We start from the raw sequence: 22,686 nt of genomic DNA, 5'->3' as shown, positions 1-22,686 counted from the left end.
CAGGGTTGCGGAGAATTGTAAACTCAACAGTATGGACAGCAAAAACCTGGCGATCTGCTGGTGGCCTACGTTACTACCGATCGAATTCAACGATCTCGGCAGATTCGAGGCTATGAGGCCGTACCTGGAGGACGTGGTCCAAACGATGATCGATCAGTATCCTTTCCTGTTCTGCGGCGAGGATGCCGTTGTGATGGTGTAGTGATGATACACGCTGCCGCGAGGTGCGTAGTTTTCAGCAGCTGTGTGACGAGAAAGAGAGAGAGAGAGAGAGAGAGAGAGAGAGAGAGAGAGAGAGAAGAGAGAGAGAGAGTGCAGTTTCTGCGGACAACAGCAGCGGTAAATATGGCCCGTACGACCTGTAGACCCCGCAACATCGCGCCTGACTCATGGAATAATCCATGACACGATTCTTTTGTACCGCCATCAACGGTTGCGATTAGACATAAACGATTGGTCTCAATATATTGTATCGATATTAAACTTCGCTTTAGCGCACCGTTGTAATACGGTTAATGTAAGCCCCACGTAAGGCGCGACGTGGACGATCGAACAAAGTGTCGCAAATTTTTAAATTTAATCATTCGCGTTTATTCATTTCTGGGATGTCTGATAAGAGGATTTCTTCTGTGGAATGATCAATCGATGGTCCTAAGGCGATTGTTCGCGTGCGCGAATCAGATAATAACGCGAGAATAATGAGTCAATCCATGTGTCATAACAGTATACATGTATCATGTTGAATGTATCCAGAGCGATGTATTTATGGATATTGTATTAGGGATATAAGACTCGATATTTGATAATATCGCAATAGCAAATAGCTTTATACCGCTAAAATGGTAAGATCGATGTTGCTTTTATTATTTGCTTTTTTCGTCTTCTTTCTGTTCTCTCTTCGTGTCTTGCCCATGTCGCAAGGAATGGAAACACCGACCGCGAAGTGATGACGCTAACGTAGCCTCGTTAAAGAGGTTGTTATTAGAATTTAAAGAAGAGTGTATTCAGCCAATATATATATATGAAAGACATGAAACATAATGAGATTTATCATCGCGTAATATTTATATATATATATATATCTATATATATATATACATTTCACATAGCAATGATATCAAAAGAGCCAGTGTTTTTTTAATATATTTCTTTTTCTTTCGGTTAAAGCACAAATTGCTATTCAAGCGTATTTACTTTTGCATTCTATTGGTATTGTTCGGCTGGAATTTCAAAATAGTTTTGATCACAATAAAGCCAAGCGAGCTCAAACGATAATACAATCCGTATATTCATTCCGTCTAAAAATAAAAGTAAAAACAAAAAAAAGAAGAAAAAGAAAACGAAAAGCGTTACATGTAATCGCACAATGTCTGGACAAATAGCGGTAACAAGCATTACGCAAAAGAAAACGAGGATATAGAGATATAAGAAAGAACATTTTAGCAATTTCGCACACACAAAACATACATATAAAAAAATTGAATCGAAATTATTGTATTAAGAAATATTTAGAGGTATGAACAATACTAAGGTTTCTTAAAGCGAATATGTACATAGTCTAACGATTTAAGGTACGCAGTTCGTAACGAGAAACGCTACATAAGAATTTTTCCAAGAGTAAAAAGGAGCTCGTTTTACGCAACAAGTTGACGTTTCGTCATTCGTATTTTCGCAGAAACGCAGAAAGTATTTATTAACATGCTATCGTCGCGCATAAGATTTCAGGACTGACAGTTCGGTTACACGACGGAAAGAAATGTACTATTTAACTTTGTATTTAATTAGGAATGCACGCTCAAATTTGTCAATTTATTGTTTCCGCTGTTCACTTTGAATTCGCGTGCTTGAGAATTCGCACAAAAACCCGTGAAATTAGTGGGACATTTTTGTAGGTGTGCCATAACTTAACTCGATGTTAACGGTAACGACATATATGCCTTTCGGCGGCTCAACATTCGAAAGTAAGCGTGTCATATAAAGCACCAAAAGCGAACGTTCGTGATCTGGTGAATTGCCGAGAGATATTTAATATCGCCTCTGAATGTTGGAGCCACTTTGAATAAGAGAAACAAAAAGAAGCGACACTTTTGTAATCCGACGATTAACCGTAAACATTCCCGTAAGGAACGTCGATGTTATTTTGGTTGCGTGAGAGAAAGAGAGAAAGAGAGATGCGTTTTCACCAAATCCATAAAATCTCGAAATTAGAGTAGAACCTCGAAGGGGGATTTTCAAGTGAGAGAAGGAGCATTTCGTCGACGCGGATTCTCGTGGAAAACGCATGTCTCACGATCACGCTACACTCTGTATTTGTAAGGAAACGTAACGATATTTCTACGATCGACGCGCCGCGAGGAATGCGCGCGCGATGAGAGAAGAAAAAGGAACGAATCGTACATTCCCATTTAGTCGTAAAAACAGATTTTATACATTCGTACGTACGTAATTGTATAATGTTCTTAATAGGAAGAGAAGGACGTCGATGTTTTACGTGAACGCCGAATAGTTGGAGAACCGTGTGATAATGACGTGACGCTCTTACGTCGACGCTGCAGTGGTTGAAGTGCGTTGAGGGACACTTGCAAACGCTCGCTTAAGAGATGTTTTCGATACTGTCTTGTTATTTTTGTCTATTTTATATGTACGGATTGATGATTGAGTTGAAGCATTTGTAAACTTTTCCCGCAAGCACGACATTATACAGTTACATTGAGAGTCGTTTGCATCAACTCTTACTGTTTGATATTCGCTTACATCAACACAGATGGTCACTTGATCTCTTGATTTGCCATATTAGAATCGCGTAAATTGTGATGATAATCTACAAACGACAACGTAGAGTTGCTTAATAAAATGAAATTAATTAGTCGACAATTGTCTTGTTGGTGCAATCGAGTCTCAATTTTCTCACGATTAAATCTACCGTATGTATTTCATGTAGCAGCTTGCAATCTTTTTTCATGTAACTAGTTTGTTTAGAAACTTAGAGCGAACTATATAACTTATTGCGACCGATTGAAGGGTTCAAGTGCGACAGTAGCTCGATCCATTTCTTTAAATACTTGCAAAAATCTCAAACTTGGCAAAAATAAATTTTATTCTCTCAAGACTTCTCTGCTCCGAAGGCGGACAATTTATTTATAGATCCTTTAATTACGAGGCCATAAAATATTATTAATTATCTTAGGTTCTGAAAGAAATGAGTTAGACCGCTGTTGCATCGAATCTCTCGATTGCAGTCTCGTTTCGTCGCATTCTCGTATCCACGATGTAACGGGTAAGCAATAGCAAAGAAACGAATCTAGCGAGTAAGTGCTCGAGAAAATACTCGATGACGAGCACGCGTAGTGAGCGCGAAATAACGAATACTAAATTCCGTAACAGTTCGTCCTTCGCGCACTACACAACCATCACCGTCATCATCACACATCGTCGCTACCATGATCCCCGGGACACGTATCCATCGAGCGTCTTCTCTCTCACGAAGCCTAAGGAGGAAGAAAATCACTTTTCTACGATACGTCCGTTAAGGTTTCCGCTTGTCTCTTCTCGCTGTCTGAGGACGGGCCGACCACCCCGTCGAATACAAATCCTTACATTATCGTAGCCTGTGATAAGACGTAGGCGAATGGACCTTATTTCTCTTTATTTATAGCATCGGCTGATGTGCGAATGTATTATAGTTGTACAGTTGCATCGGGATGATGTGTATTATAAGCTCCGCTTTCTTTGCCTTTTGCATCGCTCTTTCTTTTCCGCATCTCTTCCTTTATCGCTTGTCACTGTTCATTGTGAGTTCTGCCCATCCACGAAAATCTCGATTAATTTAACAATCTCGACATACGATGCGAGCATCCCTGAAATACAGACGGTGAATCATGAAGAAATGTAGGAAACGCTGATGAAAGCACTTTTCAGTTATGTTCGATCGTTACTTCATTATTATAATAGTGGAAAACTTTCGTTTGGCTGATAAAATGTGAAGTAAGATCTGAGTTTTAGCCGTTTGCGAATCAATATTTTTATGATCTATTTCAGTACGATTGGATTTAGTCTAAATTTGCAATAATTTATATCGTGATGCAGCATATTTATATTTTTATTTATTTTTTTTTTATATATATCGTGATGCAACATATTTATATTTTTATTTATATTTATTTTATTTATATTACTTATAGTATTATATTTTTGTATTTTTTTTTTTTTGTTTTTTTTATTTTGTATTTTTTTGTGGCAATATATTATTTTATATGAATATTTTATATTATATATGAATTATATTATATCCAAATGTATGAAAATTTTTCTCTCCGGCCTTATCTTTTCTGCGAAAACTACATTTCTGCATGGGGATGTAACCGATAGTGTGAATGTTTGAAGTGTGAATTGAAACTAGATACTTAATAATGATGTTTATTGTGGTGTGATTAAATAGAGAGTTGTCATTGAGGGAGAGTTGATAATATCCACAACATCGTTTTTCCAATCTATCTCTTTTTCTAATCGGGAAAAACGATTGAAATTCGGTCGATAGTTTCATAAGAATCTTTCTTAAGATAAATGTGAAATAAAATATTTGATAATCAAATAATAATATTTAATAGCTACTTGTATTGATGATTAACAAATATGACCAAGATATAGGATTGCCAATTTTTACTTTATTACAATGTAATAAAGCGATTGAAGATCATACATTTCTATTTATCGTACAGGTCTGTTCTTTTTATCTGTACTTTCTGCATTTTCTTACAATTCTTTTGTTTTTTTTTTTTTACTTTGCTACTTATTTATTTCGTTTCGTATTGCAGGTGAAAAGAACAGATTTATAGTTTCTCGGAGTCCGACCTAACATAAGGGATGTTTATTGCCAATTTAATTCAAGATGTATGCCATAAAATGATCGAAGAAAGTATGTCACAGTGTTGCTCGCAAAGTATCGTAATTAAAACGCATCCAAATCGCCGACATTGAAATTCGCCGATCCATCGATTCAGATTTTATTGCCTCCCTGCTCTTTACGTCAGGAATGCGTTTCCATCTTTCCTAAGATACGCGTTTATAAATGTCGTCATTTATATACATGTAACGATTTTTGTAAATAATCAATATACATATATAAATATAATTATATATATAAATATATATATATAAATTATATATATATGAAACACAACGTGTAAATGGACGGAACCTGTCTTCGTTGTATCGATAGTCTTATATCAGACTTGTATATGAACGGAGGGACTTTTGATTATTAAAAGTTTCCTAGAGTAAAAAACGAGTTTTTCCCTTTTGCATTGCCATGACATAATTTATATACTATTACAATTATTACAAAATACGTATTTATGTGTTTACATATAAAATTACTTAACACAGAAGTTACTTAAAAAAATAGTTTAATTGAAAATTATTTATTATTATACGTACATGTATATATTCCATTTTTTCAAAAATAATGCATAACAAAAAATTTAAGAATGTGTAACAGAAAATAAATATTTTCGAGAAAGTGTGTACTATCGATATGCTGTTACAATATTAAGAACATAGACAAGTAGTTGTGAGGTTTTGACGAAAAATGCACGAGTAATAAATGTAATTATTGGTCTAGAAATGTACGGGAGAAATGTGTTTCAAAAATTCGCGCTGATTTTAATTCGCCTAAATTCTCGGCAAATTGTATTTGCTCGATGACATTCAGTCGAGCAAAGTTTGGAAACTTTAAATTTAAATTAATGTTTCAATCGAAAAGGAAAACAAAGTGTTTTCAAAATTCGCCCTAAGTCAATCGAATTTAACTCGAGCTTCGATTTTCTTTCAATCAAGATCCGTTCAGATCAAGATCAAACCTTAATTCGCGAAAATATTAAGGTTAGTATTAATTACGTACTAGGATTTCGTCGACAAAAAGTTGACGAAAATATTTTTACAAAATAACGATATCTCATGACGGACGTTTATATCCGGGACACCAGATATACAGAACGTGAGTGGGAAGCCGGCCGGCCAATCGTCGTGCGACAGCACTTCGCGGAACGTCGCGTACTGTGAAAGAGCCACGTCTGCGACGACGACGGACGCGGATAGAGTTTGAGTTTTACTTTTGACCTGCGAGTGATCAGACGGACCACCGTCGTGAGGATGTTGCGAAAGTGCCTAACTATTCTGCCGCTGTTGCTGCTCGGCGTCTTCGCCGAAGAAAAGGATGTCCTGGAGCTCACGGACGAAACCTTCGACAGCGAGCTCGAACGCCACGAGAACACGCTCGTCATGTTTTACGCACCATGGTAAGATATCTCGTCGAGCGTATCTCGTTTAACCGCACTATGTTCCTTTTTCTGTATTAACAGTAAATTAATTATTAAAAACTCTGCGCTTGGAATAAAACGAGTTAAAACATCTGTGGGAAAAAAATAAACAATAGAAAAATCTTGTGAAATAGTGCAAAAAAAATACAAAAAATGAAAGGAACGAGTCTCTTGTCTTTAATCACCGAATGTGCGACAAGTTCTTTATCTTTGCAATAGAACTGATATGTTTTATACTGGCGAAAGGATTCGTATTTTTCCACCTGTCAGGGTGAAGGGATATCTCAAACGTAAAAGTCACTCGCAGTTATTACTAAATGCCGGCATACGGCATTTCGAGTGTCTGATGACGTATTCAGATTTCTAATCTTCCCGAATGTTTGGAAATCTAATACATATTGTATCTAACAAATCTTTATCTATTCTTCGATATTTGATAAGAGCATTACACATTTTTTCTAATTCTATGTTTCACGTTTTTCCTTAAAGTTTTTACAATTTTTTTAATGTATCTTTTTTTCTTTTTAATTAATATTTATTTATTTTATTTTAAGTAGCAATTATAGTGCATCTAGAAAAATTTATCTTATTAAAATGTCACTCTATTTTGACTGGAGTGTTCATTCAAAGACAGAATTTAATTGATTCATTCAACATTCATCGTGTGTCATTTAACTATCATTATATAACCATGGCAAGGGAATTAATAGCATGTTTATTTAATCAGGTGTGGACATTGTAAGCGCTTGAAGCCAGAATACGCTAAGGCAGCCGAGTTACTTATAGGCAATGAGCCACCGATCACACTTGCAAAGGTGGACTGTACAGAAGCTGGAAAAGAAACTTGCAACAAGTACTCCGTCAATGGTTATCCAACACTCAAGATCTTCGAACGCAACGAGTTGAGGTCTGACTACAACGGTCCAAGAGAAGCACCTGGTATTGTGAAGTACATGAAGGTAACGATTCATGTTTATTGTTGTATTTGCTAGCTCCGATAACATAATATTTCTATATATTTGTATGTATTTTTATTTCAGGCTCAAGTGGGACCGGCATCTAAAGAGTTGACCACTCCAGAAACTCATAAGGCGTTCTTGGATGTTGAGGAGGTCGGCGTTGTAGGTTACTTCGAAAAAGACGATTCTCCATTAGCAGCAACGTTCCATATCATTGCCAAGAAACTCAGAGAGAAGGTCAGATTTGCTCATGTGTCGTCCAAGAAAGTCCTGGACGAAGTGTCCCACAAGTATGTAAAAATTTGAAAATGATAAAAATGTACATGGCAGAATTTCTTTGTGCTTATTGCAAAAAGAAAATAATATTTGTAAAATACATTAACTAATACACTTGTTTTCTTTTCAGGAACACAATTGTTCTTTACCGACCCAAGGTACTCCACAACAAATTCGAGGATAAGAGCATAGTGTACAAAGGAGGTGACTCTGTCACTGAATTGAATGATTTTGTTACCAAGAATTAGTAAGTAGTTGTTATATTCTCCCTAAATTTTGATCGACCCTTGAACAATCTTATAACGTCAATTTTCTCGCAGTCATGGTATCGCTGGCGTACGAACTCGCGATAATGCTCAAGACTTCAAGAATCCCTTGGTGGTAGCCTATTATAATGTTGATTATGCGAAGAACGCCAAGGGAACAAATTACTGGCGTAACAGAATCATCAAGGTCGCCAAGAACTTCCCCGAATACTCTTTCGCCGTAGCTTCCAAGGATGACTTCCAGCATGAATTGAACGACTTTGGCATCGATTATGTGAAGGGCGACAAGCCTGTTATTTTAGCGCGAGATGTGAAGAATCGAAAGTTTATTCTCAAGGAGGAATTCTCCGTAGATGTCTTCGAGGCATTCCTGAAGGATCTGCAAGCCGGCGCTCTAGAGCCGTATCTTAAGTCCGAGCCGGTTCCGGATAGCAACACGGGTAACGTGAAAGTCGCGGTGGCCAAGAACTTCGACGAGGTGGTCACCAACAATAATAAGGACACGTTGATCGAATTCTACGCACCATGGTGCGGCCATTGCAAGAAGCTGGCGCCGGTATTCGACGAGTTGGGCGATAAGCTGGAGCACGAGGATGTCGAGATTGTCAAGTTCGACGCTACGGCAAATGACGTGCCAGTTCCGTATGAAGTGCGTGGTTTTCCAACCCTCTTCTGGGCGCCCAAGGACGCGAAGAACAGTCCGGTCAAGTATGAGGGCGGTCGTGAACTCGACGATTTCCTCAAGTACATCGCCAAGCACGCCACTAACGAGCTCAAGGGCTACGATCGCAAGGGCAAGGAAACCCAACCTAGAACCGATGAGCTGTAAGATGTGAAGATGATCGCCAAGTTCGTACATTTTTTTCTAATGTAACGGAGCGATTATCTAGATTATCCTCATCCAACACGCAAGTACAGTCAAGGACGTGCATAAACGGAATAATCCTGCGAGTGCAAATGTAACGCGTTTTTGTGAGGCATTTTTGCAATAAGTGAAAGATGAATGTTCGAATGGAGGGAGTGTCTCTAGCATATAGGATTGTCTACATGTATTAACTGTACACTTTGTAACGATTGTATGATGACGCGGCGAAACGCGTAGAACTGATTTGGAACTTTTCCTGTAATGCTTTCCAGACGTTTGAGGAATTATACAGATATACATAGGAAGTAACACTCCATTCCAATTTTTCGTGTTTCGACTACCTTAAGTTAAGAGATAAAATACAGCGATCTTTTTGTTTATACGGAAGAGTCAAAATAAATTGTTTTATACAAAGCATCGGCTATTTCTATTCTCCCTTTTTTCCCCAACATTAATTATAAATAGTATCGCTCACAGATACAATGCACGAGAATGATCATGCTATTATTACGTGAGAACGTTAAGTGAGAAAAGGTATTACAAATTAAACGAGTATAAGCTGTATTCTTATGGAGTCATAAGTTCTATTTTTATAAATATCAAAGAGATGCACAAGATGAAACTCTCGCCTACCATTTTCACTAAATGGGTGTCATCTAGCAGTAGCACCGAGTTACATCGTCATAAGAAATGTTTATTGTTAGTTACAATTTGTTATCATAGCGTTCGTAGGTTAATCATACAGTCTTACATACAAAAGCTAATTAGTAGAGAAAGGGGTGTTGTGAACTGGTAGTGAGATTTCGGAGGTTCACGATCTCTTCCTGATCATAAAAAATTGGTTTATTCATCGGAAACTGCCGATAGTATACTTTTTTTTTTTTTTTCTTCGCGTACAAACCAGTTAATCACGTTTCGAGTCTCAAAATATCTCGTCTACTTATGAAGAAGATAATTAGCTTACAGCGATTAAAACCGCGATATCGATAACTCGAGCTTCACGGGGCTCTTTAGGAAGAAGTATTTCATGCGTGTTTTTCTGTGTTGTGAACGTGTGTACGTGTACAAAATACCAAGGTATAACGCTTTCTTTTCGAAAAGTAAAATGTATGACTCTGACTACATCATATCCATCAAATCTGATTTGAGAAGGTCTACGAGTCCAGACCTGTCTGGAAGAACAGATTAGTTCTTATTACTTTTGTTTATTGCTCTTTACTTTTCCATGCAATAGAAGAGCGAATGCGTTTATAGTGTATATGCCCTGAAAAACCGATACTCGAATCTCGATCGGCGCGAATGTGTGTCGCTTCACCGTATATCTATTACGGGAGAACGGTAAAAGAATTTATATTATATGTATATATACAATATCTCGGGTGCGTAATTGATACAATTATATGTATATATATATAATATATTTATATTTATATATATAACGGTATATCCACGAAACTCATTATAAAAAGAACACTTTCGAGCTTCGCAGCGACACGCGAACTTGCACAGAGGAGCGAAGCGTGTATCCGTGCTTCCCGAAGCACTCATTTTATACAGGCACGCTCAATTGCTTAATATAAATCTCCCTTTCTTTCTTTCTCTCTCTCTCTCTCTCTCTCTCTCTCTCTGTCTCTCTCCCTGCTTCCTCTTCTTTTTTTCTCTCTGCTTTCTACGAGTACGTGCGCGCGTTCGCTCGTGGCAGAAGTATCTTAAGTCGTCGCTAAGCTTCTTTTTCCTTTATGCGGCTTTGAAAAATTCCATAAAAGCGTACTGCGTGTAATAATAAAGTCTACTATCGCTAAACACATTCGAGAAACGAATAGAGAACTTAGTGAACACAATTCCGCAGTCAAGTTCGTTGAACCAACGGCCGAGAGAGGCTTCGCGTTACACGGCCGTTAATTCAACACCACCTTTGCGACAAAATTTTATTACGGATCTTATCGATTAGACGGATCTACACAAGAGGACGAATAACATCATCATTTTCTCTTCGCTTCGGCGTAAAGAACAGCACAAGCGAGAAGCGGGAAGAAATAGCTTATGGCGAAAACAACAGATTTGAAAGTCGGTGTGAATTTGGCGAAACAGCTTGGCTCAATAATGGTGGCACACGCGGTAAAATCAATTTAAGATAAATTGTCACACGATACGCGCGACTGATAATCTCAGATTTTAATGCATCATACGCCAAAGATATCGATGGCGTATGTATTTATATATATATGTATGTGTACAGAAAAGCGCAAAAACGGCACGTCCAGTCACGGCTTGGTCAGACACAAAGGACGCGTTCCCCGAAATACATAAATATAATGTAGCCGCTGTTATAATCTGTTATGTTAGTGTCGTCGTAATATAATAACTATATAAGGTAGTAATAATAAAATATAATAATACACACATTTAGTCTAGTTGGTATCTTAAAGATCAAAGTGATCTGCTGATCTACTTATGCGCGTTTATAATATAATAAATGTCCATTACTTTTCCTTCTTCGTCTTAGAGTCGATAAAAAGAAAAAGCACGACGATTTTAATAAAACAATGCAAAATTCTGGATCCTTTCAAACTGTCCCTTCAAGTTAACACATTGCTCTTTGACTGCATCTTTGCAAGTTACATTGTCTTGTATTCACTGTTTCCCATTAGTATTCTCTCTCAACTCGATTAATTTTTCTTTCTTTCATTTTGTTTATTACCAAAATAAAGAGCCACTACGATAAAAAACAAAGGTGTAGAATGCATATAATAATAATAATAATAATAATTATAATAATAATATTAATAATAATAATATTAATAATAATAATAATAATGAGATACTAATAATAATAGTAATAATCACTACAATGATAAGATAATTGTGTAACCGTAAGATGTAGATACTTGGTATGACAATTACTTCTTTAATCTTTTAAACTCGAAGCACAATTCATTACTGTTAAAAAATACACCTTTTCTTTTTTTTCTTTTTTTTGCTGTTGTAGACTTGTTTTATTATGTAAAATAATTAAAGGTAAGATGTTATGGTTTCCGCTGGGAGTCTCAGGCATTACGACTAGCTTCATTACAGCTAGTTCCGCAATTCCATTACCTCACCCGAGTTCTATCGGGCTCACTTGGTATTACATCTTAAAGAAGCCTACATCTGCCCTTCTTCTTCTTCTTTACCTAAGATTGTACAATATTCACATTAGCACAATAATTAATCAATGCATTAAAGAATAATAAATAATTGCAATTGTGCAAATATCTTTTACTAAATGTCTCTTTTCGAAGCACATTCCTTTAAGCATAGTTCCTTTCATATTATTCACTCTTTGATAAATATTGAATATTTTATTTGTTAATCTTTAATATTATTCTAACGAATCTATAGCTTTTTAACGAACATTATTGTTCAGAAATTATAGAAAAAATAAAATATTATATTATGAATTAAGACATACTTGTAATGCAGCCCGAGTTGCCGTTTCGAAAACTTCCCTCACACCTTCCTTGCTCTTGGCGGAACACTCAAGGTAGGCGAAAGCATTGATTTTCTCAGCCATGGCTCTACCCTCTTCGGGTTTGACTGGTTCCTGCTTCATTTTGCTGAGTTCCTTGATGGTGTTGGGATCATTGCGCAAGTCTTTTTTGTTTCCCACAAGGATAATGGGCACGTTCGGGCAGAAGTGCTTCACCTCTGGTGTCCACTTCTCGGGAATGTTCTCCAAGGAATCGGGACTGTCGATGGAGAAGCACATTAGGATGACGTCCGTGTCTGGGTATGACAACGGACGCAACCTGTCGTAATCTTCTTGTCCAGCTGTGTCCCAAAGAGCCAGTTCAACCTGTTTGTTAAAAGAGATTTTCCGTGAGAATCGTCATTTGTTACAGAGAAATTTAAAAATACCTCTCAACGGAGAGCAATGAAAATTTAAAAAAAGTAGAAACGCACCTGTTTGCCATCGACCTCAATGTCGGCGACATAATTCTCGAATACTGTAGGTACGTACACTTCAGGAAACTGGTCTTTGCTGAACACAATGAGTAGACATGTTTTACCGCAAGCGCCGTCGCCCACGATAACCAACTTCTTCCTAATGGCTGCCATGAATCCTAAAATTTAAAGCGTCGCAATGTTAGTTGATCTTCAGGCAGATAAATCAACAGGATGATATACGACTTTGCACTGCTTGCTTGTTTAGGACATTTATCACTTTGAAGATGTATGCAATTACTGATTAATTAATACAAAAAGCGGAACGTGTAGTACGTTTGTTACAAGTTAGTAAAACTTTGCAATTGCACAATCAAGTCAATGATATCTGTGCTGAAATCTGGCAAATCCTTTTTGTTGTATCGCATATAACGTATACATACGTAATTACATCGCGTCTTTACATCCAAAAGATTTCGATAAAATTGTGTAATTTTCCTTTATCGCAAACGAGTACTTTGCGTCTTCGATTTATCAATGTGGTTTTATCTGCACAAAGTAGTGGGGAGGAAATATTGCCTCAAAGGTGAGATTTTAGATACTTTATGTTCCAATAGATGTTAAAAAGTCACCTTTTTTCCACCAAAAATAACTTACCTACTTTATAGATAGTTATATTAATTCATTCTTATAATTAATTTCACAATCATATCGTGCCGCGGTGTTTAATATGTGATAAAGTCCGATAACTATACTTTTATCGCGTTTCTCATTAATCGTGACTCATTTGCACAAAGTACACTATACTATATATTGTACAGTGAATTTCCAAACCGATTTCTTCCTACGTATCAAATAATCGTTATCTACAGTAAGTATCCTTATCACAGGTGCAAATGATGAAAACTGTACTGCAAATTCTAGTCCTTCAGGACGTGTAAGCCTATTTAAATGTATAGTTTAGAATACCTTTAAGCCTAAGAGGTGACACTAAATTGATAGATAGAAATACAGAATTTCAGTTAATTAATAGCAACATTGAACGGGAAACACTACCAAATAATTTAAACTAAAAGCATGCAGTGTGACGAGTCTGCGACATACATGGATCACATTGTGGAACATAAAACATGTCAGGAATGTAAAAAAAGGTAGCTGGAAAAAAGTGGAAGTTAATATCAACATCGGTACTATTTGTACTTCCCTTACAGCATCAGTAAATTAGAATTGAGCGGAGCAGAAGAAGAGATTTAGTCAAGGAAATTCGAAAGCGTGTGTACAAGTACGAAAGAAGTGACGGATGAGGCATTCTTCAGGACAGAGCTGGGAAGAAGTCAGGGTAAATCTTTCGAGAGATCATGTAATTCGCATTATGTACATCTCTCCTTCTCGGAGTGTAATAAATAGTGTCTCACGTTCAAACCTCGTAGGGTATAATTCTATTTTATCGTTTTCTCCCTGAAATGCAATTATCGCAGTCCCTTGATGTCGAATCAATCTCAGTGTACAGAACACTTGTACAGAATTTCTTTCGGGACGAAATACGGTGCTCTTTCGCTTCTTCGACATTTACCGTACTCTAATTTCATCTATGATTTCCAATACCACTCGCAAAAGCAAGTGAGAAAAGAGAATTTATTCTAAATCCTGTGATCTACTCGATCACGCTATGAAAAAGCAGGACCTACGAGGGCTGAATTCTTAAAGGATTATTGACTGGGTCGTACCTGATCCCGTATCGTCTGGACCGAGGCATCGGCCCGCATTGCATCCCATGTTTTTAGTCTTTCTTTCAGCGTCTCTGTTTTAAGTGGACATTTTATATGTTAGATGTAGGTAGGAAGCTGCGAGATGAATGCATATACCACACAACAAATATAAAAAAAAATATATATATATATAAATATATATAAATATGTATGTAACTTCTGTCTCACTAAAAATTCCATAAATATAATTAAAATAGAATTAAAATTCAATTCTTTCTCCATATATGTTATATAAAACTTCTGTAACATGTTGCGTTTCTCAACTCTTTTTCCTTCTGACATTAAAAAAAAAAATGTACATATGCTACAAGGTCTTTCTCAGTAGGATCATCAATGACTAACTATAATAGTTCTTACATCTTCGTACTTGATTATCTTATGTACACATTTAAATCAAAGTATATGAAATTTGTCACTACATAAGGTATGGTCTTTACTATTTTATCATCACTACACCCACAGTATCAATAAACGTGTCAATGCATAAAATAATACTAATATCGATTGATTGCATTCAAGTGCCACTTAACATCATATCTAACAGTAAGTTCCCCAAAGTTGCAATTCAAAGACTTTACCTTATGTATCAGGATAAAATAATAAATCTGTCAAAATATTACATGCAAAAGAAAAGGAACGAAAGATCGGTATATTATTTGCTGTTAGGCATGCAATATCAAACATTGTATATACCCATTAGAAGAATTATTTGATAAAGCGTAAATCAAATGTGGTACACTGTACACACACACTGTACAAACATAACAATGTGCTGTACAGAATCCCGCGAAGAGTTCAAAGATAATTTTAACATGAAATACATGTTGTCCACAGCAAAAAGTGATTCCTGATTTAAGAATCAAGAAGAAAGTACGATAGCAACAGAAGAAGCTGATGCGAAAGATCGAATGAGTTAATCTGTGTAACAACACCTAAAGAAATCAATTTAGATCTTGTAACGCATATTCCATTCTCAAGAGTGGCTCAATGCAACAGATCATAATTATATTCAGCAAAATCACACAAAAGCGGTAGCTTCAACATGGAATATCGCCCATAAAGTACAAAAGTGTCATAGAATCTCCACTCAAAAAAGGCCAAGTATTGTCCCTACAATTGTTTCGACCTGCAACAGCCATACGAACAAAACTAGCTAAATATCTCAGCAACGAACTGCGTCCACGTCAATGGACGAATCTCCGACACGCAGGAACGAGTCCTTTGTTCTATTTACATGTTGCCTATAACCTATCGAGAAAAAAAAATGAGCCACTGACATATCGAGAGAATATCGAGAAAATATTGCACGCCAGATTGGACCAAGGCTTTCGTGTATTTTTCATAAGAATGATCGAAGATGATAAACATACGGGTCGACGCCGAAAGATGTGCAGCAATCGCCTTGAACAATCCGCAACCTTGTCGCCGAGCGTCTTCTACGAGAACGAAGAGGCTATTGTTAGCTAACAGAACCGTCCTGTTTAACGTTGCACTTTCGTCACTTTTTTTTACGTCTGAAACGTCTACAATGGATTTTAAACGAAGCAAGAAAAGGCAGAGATGGCAGAAAGTGTGACTAAAAGAATATACCTGACCAATACGCCTCAGCTAAACTAACCTATACTTTTCTCCGCAACTAAGATAGTGCGCATCGGCCAAGGTCGGAGAGCATGAAAGAGACCGAGAAAGAGAAAGAGAGGGAGAGAGTACGTGGCGGATACCCAGGACGCCATCGATGACGCGAGTGCTCAGGAGACGCTAACGATGACGCGGATTCTCGGGAGACGCTATCGACATCGTAGACGTTGGGAAGTTCGTTTCGTTTTACCTGCACTCAGGTACACTTCTTCGCGTTTGAAATGCTATTCATGCATATTCGACCTTCGAAATGAGAAAGAGCGAGAAAGAGAGAGACAAAAAAAGAGAGAAACAAAGTGTAGAAAGTGTAATTAAAAGTAACAAGCCTCTTAATTGTCGTTTAGTCTTTTTTTTTTTTTTTAGTTACACTCTACACTTCTTTACAAAATTTTATATCTCCCGAGATGAAGATCCGATTTCTCTGAATTGAACAGATTCAACGGCGATTCCAAATTTTCTATAAAATTCCAAACACGTTTCATTTTGAATGTAGAAAGTGGAACATAGCACAGCCGAAAAGACGAACCTAAAGTCAGCGCTGCTCCCGGCGATGCTAGGCACGTCGCATGACTGTCACGTCAAAAGTGTGCACGTACTCGAGAATCTGTTTATGTAGGGTCGAAATAACGTCGTCGGGCTACATCCGGCTCGATCGAACGCTGTCACGAAAGCAGACACATTATCGATTATAAATCCGTCACAATTGGGAAACGATCGAAAGACGAAGATGTTTAGCGGTTTTCCACTAAATTCCGGACACACGCCGGATGTGCATCCTGCCGTGCAGTAAGGCAAGGAGACGACGAGGCGACAACTTGAAATCTGTTCCCTTTTAACTGCACTTTCAATTTTTCCGCCTTTTCGCGTCAGTGCCGAGCGTTTGTACTTCAGGTCATTATGCAGAGGTTGTAAACGTGTACAGTGCAGCTGAAAGGGACAGACTTGGGAACGGAGAAAAGGGATGTGGAAGTAGGGGCGTGAGAGTGCGTGGCGCGTAACAGGGGTACGTATAGGAAACCGCTGCGAGAGAAGAGACAATACGTCGGTGTAAGAAACTTTACTTACTGGTCTAAAACGGCCACGTAGTGTCAGGTAGAGCCCGAGAACATTCCAAGAGATTCGTTGTGCGAATTACTTAGCTTCGCGACAGCGGCAACGAAGCAAGCGAAGATGACGACAATGTGTAACGTAAACTAGTATCAACTCGTGTGCGCACGGATAATACAAATACAACAAGAGAGCCGCCGAGTTCAGAGCACGCTTCACCGTACGACGATGCCGAGCGGACGAGATTCGCGACGCATGGCACTCCCTCGAGGCCTCCTCGCGCAACCCGTTCTCTCTTTCTCACTCTCTCTCTCTTTCTTTCTCCGTCCACCTATCTCCCCGTCTCGCTCTCTCTTTCTCTCTCTCCCTCACTCTCTCGGCTCTCGGAGGAGGAGGCTCCTTTTTTCCCTCTTTTAGCACCGGACCCGGTCCAACGTCCCGGCGGGATTTCTAACGCGCTCGACCACGCTCGCGACGTTTGCACGCACGACGCACCACGCACCCTCGCACTACTCCGGCCGACATTAACTTAAGATATAATTGCGTATTTACCTGAAATCTTAAGCGACAGAAAGTCAAGAAAATGGCTGCCCTCGATGGCCACACCTCGATCTGTTCAGTGTACGGCGATCGGTCGCGGCGGTGGGGCGAACGGCGGCAGCTTCAGCTCTGTCAGGGGCGTGCCAAGCGCGTCGGAGTGCCCTCAAGTCACGTCGAGTGTCGCTCGACGCACGTGACTTGTGCGCGTGCCGCTCTAATTTGCGCAACGAGTTGGCATTCAGAAATTTGTCAGAGGGAACATTACACATTAATTTACAGCGATTTGCCATTATAATATGCTAGTTCTTATAATAATATAACACTCTTGACGTTTGCAATAATATTAATTAAATGATCAATTATAACCATACTTCACGCACAAAAAAATCTAACGTCTCATTTTGAGTGTGTCTAATAAAGATAAACAGTATTTGCATAAATAGATAGTAAGTACACATTCGAGAATTGAAAGGAAAGAAGAAATAGAGAAAAATCGCTAGACATTGTAGCTGAAAAGAGCAGGCTGTTATATTTAGATAAGTATAAATTATCTGTCAATTGCTTCGATGACGAAGCTAGAATTACAGCATCGATCGTGAAAGGCGCGGCGAAGACACAAGACATAGGTTAACCGCATATCCAGCTGAACGGAGATCGATCCGGAAATTCGCCATCGCTTTAGACAGACCTGTGATACGGTCCGAAACCGGCGAATCACGCGCCATCCGCTCGCCGTACGTCACGAACCTGTGGAAGAACTTTGCGCACGCATCGTACTTCTCGCTCGTGCTGTTGCCGCTGTCGTTTGTGGGTGGATGACGGAAAGGGTTGGAAAATATGTAAATAACGGCCGTGCGCCGTTTCTCCACGGTTCATACGTATGTATGGTCACCCATCATGTACTTTTCAACGTGCGCACAGTACAAAATTTATCCAATCTAAGATGAAAATGTTGGTTACTTTAGGTTATTCTGCATTTTTTTTAAATATTCAGCACAAGGATTATTAATCTAAAATTTAGATTTTATGGTGTCGAAAAATATATACATATATACTGTATAAAATCATCGATATAAAAAATAAAAGCTATGTAAAATATCCCTTTCTGTCACAGTGAGTCAATTTTACATTATAGCACATATGTATGTATGCTCGCTCGTGCGAAGAATGTTATTATTTTATCAATTATAAATTAAAATTTCTGCAATTGTCCGTAAATTAAATAGTCTGGAGTTATACCTTTTTTTTTTACAGAGAAGTTCAAGGCCATGAGACGCCTCGATGACGACATTCGCCCGCATTCCCGTTGTAGATTTAGCACTAAACGCGGCAAGCTCAAACGAGATTCATTTATTAGAAAAGTACTAATTGCATTCGTGCCGAATCGGAATTAAAATTTCAGCTGTATTATACAACTCTCAGGATGATATATAATACACAAATGCTTCTACGTGAATACTGTAAGGTATTTTAGTTATTAATAAAAAAATTAATCTTCAATTAAAAATGTGAGATTTGAAATTTAACGTGTACATAAGCTTTTACTGATGTCCTTTTAAATTGCTCGCTTTTTATAGACCGCGCTTCATTCTTAAATCGATTTTGCGAATCAGCTGATCTCGAGGAAGAACAAAAACAATTTGGTTTTATAATCATAGATGTTTGAATATATTGATCATGGATATAGTTAGCAATATGCTATCCGTGTTCGTGTATGTAGTCAAGCGCGAATATCTAGGAATGTGCGTGTGTACAGTACATAGATACGTACCAAATAAGAATGATGTCACCGCATGACGCACGTGGAATTGGCTAGCCCAATGCCCGGCCGGCCGATCCCGAGGAAATGCGGCCGTTAATGGAATTTACGTATCCGCTGCGCATCCTGCTTGCGGAGAAACTGTATCCGTTGATTATCAACGCGTGGCGAATGCGTTAATCTAACGTCACGAAAACGCCGATAAACCGCGCTTCCCGCGATGAATTAAGGATCGAAAAACTTTCTAGCGTTGTAAATAGAAAGTGTACCGTACGAGTATACTCGGCATTATACTTCCATCCATCCAATTCAGTTACGTCTAAATTATACACTTGTCGAAAGCACTTTGACATGAAAAAACAAAAAAAAAATAAATAAAAATCAATAGAAATAAACACAGTAATAAAATTGTTCTTAGGAAATATCTTAATATTAAAAATGATAATATTATCAAATAATTATCAAAAATGTTTGATTTTTTCTTAATTATATATTAAACTTTCAGAATGTAAATAATTTTTTTCGATTATTACAACAAATTGTATACAAACAAATAAAAAAATCTGAATATTCTTCATTCTTATTGCAATGTGTTGACTTTTTTATAGAGTTAACACATTGCTTTATTTTTAAAATGCAATGTGTTGAGAAACCATGTGTGAGCTGTGTAAGGCTGAGATATAAAAAGGTTTTAAAAACCTTCAATGAAGATAGTTTAATGTATGTTTATAAAATAGACAGAAATATCTATTTTTAATACACATGGTTTACACACACGTACACACGCGCAAACCAGGAATAAGATTATCAATAAAATATTAAATAACGATTCGACAACTTTTTCGAATCAGTATATTTCGCATTAATCGAATTTTTAATTACTTATTTAAGACATAAGAAATAACAATGATCATTTATGCAATATGATTTCAATAAACCACATCAATAAAAAGTTGTTAATATTGAAACGAGAGTAACGAAGGATTGCGTCATAGAGACTCGCAATTGTGTATACGCAATTCAGCATTTAAGTGTGATTTGAAAACAATATTCTGCGTAAAATGACATATTTTTAAATATTCACTCAAATTGTTGCGGCATTTAAAAAACTTTTTGTATCAATGTTGTATGTATGCTATCAAAAATTGTACATAGCCAGAGAGAAGAGGAGGACAGGATACTAGAGGCCCAGAGACACGATTTTTAAATCCGTGACTAATCTATAAAACAATTTTTATGCACATTAGCGTCACTTTAAACATAATGATAATATGAATTGTCATTGAAAGCTGTAACTCTTATCTCGTGGCATGTTAGAACGCACTGTCCCGTAAAAGAGACTACGAGAAAGAAAATCAGCCGCGACATTGGTAAAGTTCGTGTCCAGCTATCACATAGTTATATTTTAATTTTGTTGCGGTGGTTCAGGATCATTTGGGTTGCCACCCATTTGCCGTCTCAACGATTCGATCAATTCGGGGTTCGCGTTTTGCATTTGTTGTGCCAACTGTTGACCTCTGAAACATTTGTAAAAATAAGTGATATATAAATTAGTCTGTAATGTAAACTATTGTCAAAATCCATGCTTCCACTCTACCAAAGTGATGAATTCTTACGCTTCTATGAGTACTTCCATACGACCACCTTCTTCCACATTTCCAGACATGAGATTGCACATCATATTCTGCATAGCTGGATCAGATAACATCTGACGTGCCATATTCATTAAAGCTGGATTGCTCAGAAGAGCGCTCAAATCCATACCGGGCAAATTAGGCATAGCCTGACTGACACCTAATTGAGCCAATTTCTCTTCCGCTAGTTGTAAATTGTTTCGATAACTTTCATTATCCGGTTCCATTGCTAAAGCTTTTTCATAACTCTCTTTAGCCTCTTTATGTCTTTCCAAACTGGAATATGCTAAACCTAATCGACCATACGCCTTGCTGTAGGAAGGATCAATGGAGAGCGCCGAGTGACAATCTTTGATGGCTAGAGTATGATTACCGAGTTTACTATGAACAGCAGCTCTATTGCAATAATATACTGCATTGCGACCATCCAATTGTATTGCTCTGAAAATAATCAAGATTAGTTAACAATATTGTATGATGTTAAACATATGATATTTATGCACAAAAATAAGAGAAGAGAAACTATATAAGTACTTTGTATAATTGACAAGTGCTTCATGGTGTTTCTCTTGTTTCATAAGGGCATTGCCTTCATTTTTCAATTTTTCTGCTTCAGCCTTTGCTTCTGGTGTAGCTTCTGGACTCAGATTTGGTGCTGCATTTTCCACTAAACTTTTATAAACTTGATAGAGATTAAAATTTGCAGGGGCATCAGAGGCTTGTACATTATATGCACTTTCCAAACACTGGATTGCTACTTCCAAACTTTCACGAGAATCAGCAGTTATGTCCCCATCTTGCAATTGATCAGTCAAAAACTGGACAATTGCGGAGACTAATCCTTTAACAGCCATCAGTGCTTAGAGGGGGAAATATATATTCCTGTAAAAAAACACATTCTGTTAAATATTCTGTAAATAGTACATGTTGCAAAATTGTGCACATATCAAGTGTCTATTACAATTGTACAATTAATAAATAGAAAATAAAACAACAAGATAAAAAGAAAATAATGTAACGATAATCGAGATACATCAGAATGCATATTTTTTATCCAGAGAAACATCTACAATTAGAAAAACTTGAACGTGACAGGCAGTTAACTATTGGATTACGCTAATTCATCATTGACTGACATAACCAAAAAATTTCGCCGAACCTGCTTGAAAAACCAAAATAGTTTTCTTGTCGCGCATAAAAAAATTTTCTGAAAGATTCAATTATCTTTCTAAATCATTACGTGGGGCTGTAAATATGCTACGTGTTTCACGCATCAAATTACTAATCCTCATCTAATTGCATACGTCAGTTGATATACGAGTAAACAGAGACAGCAGCGATGCACAGGTTGCAAAGTACAATTAGGTGTTACAAGGAAAATGCAAAGAAATCGTACCTTTTTGGTTCGTTAACTCCAAAGACTGAAGTTGAAGAATGAAGTAAAACAGACGGAGAGGAACCTCCGCTCGCGCGCACGTAGTACATCGAAGCAGTGACGCCAGATTTGAGACGCGGCAGCAATGAGGGAGAGAATACCATACACATGCGCAAGCCACGTATTTACATGTGAGCTCGGCGCTTCAGCTAGCTTCGGACACTAGAAAAGAGCAGACATGCTATTTTTGTCTCTTTTCTTAACGGCAGAAACACTCCATTTTAGCTGGAATTTTATGAAATTGTTAACAGGAGCAC

General features: G+C 37.5%; 4 protein-coding genes and 1 long non-coding RNA gene across 16 annotated transcripts in view; 3 read left to right on the top strand and 2 right to left on the bottom strand.

Moving 5' to 3' along the window:
• RhoGAPp190 (Rho GTPase-activating protein 190) overlaps nucleotides 1–6,134 on the top strand; it is a 15,790-nt gene extending 9,656 nt beyond the window's left edge. For 4 of the 5 annotated variants that reach the window (XM_012373753.2, XM_012373755.2, XM_012373754.2 and 1 more), the window contains one exon: nucleotides 4–5,284. In XM_012373753.2, coding sequence (XP_012229176.1) covers nucleotides 4–202 — 199 coding nt within the window. In that variant the 3' untranslated portion in view covers nucleotides 203–5,284. Of the gene's footprint in view, nucleotides 1–3; nucleotides 5,285–5,984 lie in introns of those variants that run through there. The other variant, XM_067356192.1, reaches the window with a different exon arrangement.
• On the top strand, nucleotides 6,028–9,098 carry ERp60 (disulfide-isomerase A3). The gene is made up of 5 exons (XM_012373825.2): nucleotides 6,028–6,296; nucleotides 7,045–7,276; nucleotides 7,358–7,566; nucleotides 7,683–7,799; nucleotides 7,873–9,098. The coding sequence occupies exons 1-5, from the start codon at nucleotides 6,151–6,153 to the stop codon at nucleotides 8,645–8,647; spliced, it is 1,479 nt and encodes a 492-aa protein (XP_012229248.1). The 5' UTR covers nucleotides 6,028–6,150; the 3' UTR covers nucleotides 8,648–9,098.
• Nucleotides 8,814–17,753, bottom strand: Rho1 (ras-like GTP-binding protein Rho1). Of its 5 annotated transcripts, none has more exons than XM_012373828.2 (5): nucleotides 17,614–17,753; nucleotides 14,335–14,408; nucleotides 12,626–12,786; nucleotides 12,135–12,518; nucleotides 8,814–11,856 (listed from the first exon to the last, which is right to left on the bottom strand). In XM_012373828.2, exons 2-5 carry the CDS (start codon nucleotides 14,381–14,383, stop codon nucleotides 11,818–11,820), a joined length of 633 nt encoding a protein of 210 aa, XP_012229251.1. In that variant the 5' UTR covers nucleotides 14,384–14,408; nucleotides 17,614–17,753; the 3' UTR covers nucleotides 8,814–11,817. The 5 variants fall into 5 exon arrangements, with proteins under 5 accessions (XP_012229251.1, XP_012229252.1, XP_067212337.1 ...); XM_012373829.2 differs by lacking the exon at nucleotides 17,614–17,753 and adding an exon at nucleotides 17,080–17,290; XM_067356236.1 differs by lacking the exon at nucleotides 17,614–17,753 and adding an exon at nucleotides 16,541–16,673.
• LOC105676158 (uncharacterized) lies at nucleotides 16,673–20,855 on the top strand. Of its 4 annotated transcripts, none has more exons than XR_010890494.1 (3): nucleotides 16,673–17,017; nucleotides 18,189–18,714; nucleotides 18,856–19,127. It is a non-coding gene; the product is annotated as an uncharacterized lncRNA (long non-coding RNA). The 4 variants fall into 4 exon arrangements; XR_010890495.1 differs by lacking the exon at nucleotides 16,673–17,017 and adding an exon at nucleotides 19,179–20,855 and having other exon boundaries at nucleotides 17,910–18,714; nucleotides 18,856–19,061; XR_010890493.1 differs by lacking the exon at nucleotides 16,673–17,017 and having other exon boundaries at nucleotides 17,910–18,714.
• Nucleotides 20,577–22,686, bottom strand: LOC105676155 (small glutamine-rich tetratricopeptide repeat-containing protein alpha). The gene is made up of 4 exons (XM_012373826.2): nucleotides 22,391–22,686; nucleotides 21,529–21,876; nucleotides 20,977–21,435; nucleotides 20,577–20,877 (listed from the first exon to the last, which is right to left on the bottom strand). The coding sequence occupies exons 2-4, from the start codon at nucleotides 21,846–21,848 to the stop codon at nucleotides 20,766–20,768; spliced, it is 891 nt and encodes a 296-aa protein (XP_012229249.1). The 5' UTR covers nucleotides 21,849–21,876; nucleotides 22,391–22,686; the 3' UTR covers nucleotides 20,577–20,765.

The sequence above is a fragment of the Linepithema humile genome, chromosome 5, assembly GCF_040581485.1.
Source record: "Linepithema humile isolate Giens D197 chromosome 5, Lhum_UNIL_v1.0, whole genome shotgun sequence".
Taxonomy (NCBI): domain Eukaryota; kingdom Metazoa; phylum Arthropoda; class Insecta; order Hymenoptera; family Formicidae; genus Linepithema; species Linepithema humile.
This window is presented reverse-complemented; position numbering and strand designations above follow the sequence as displayed.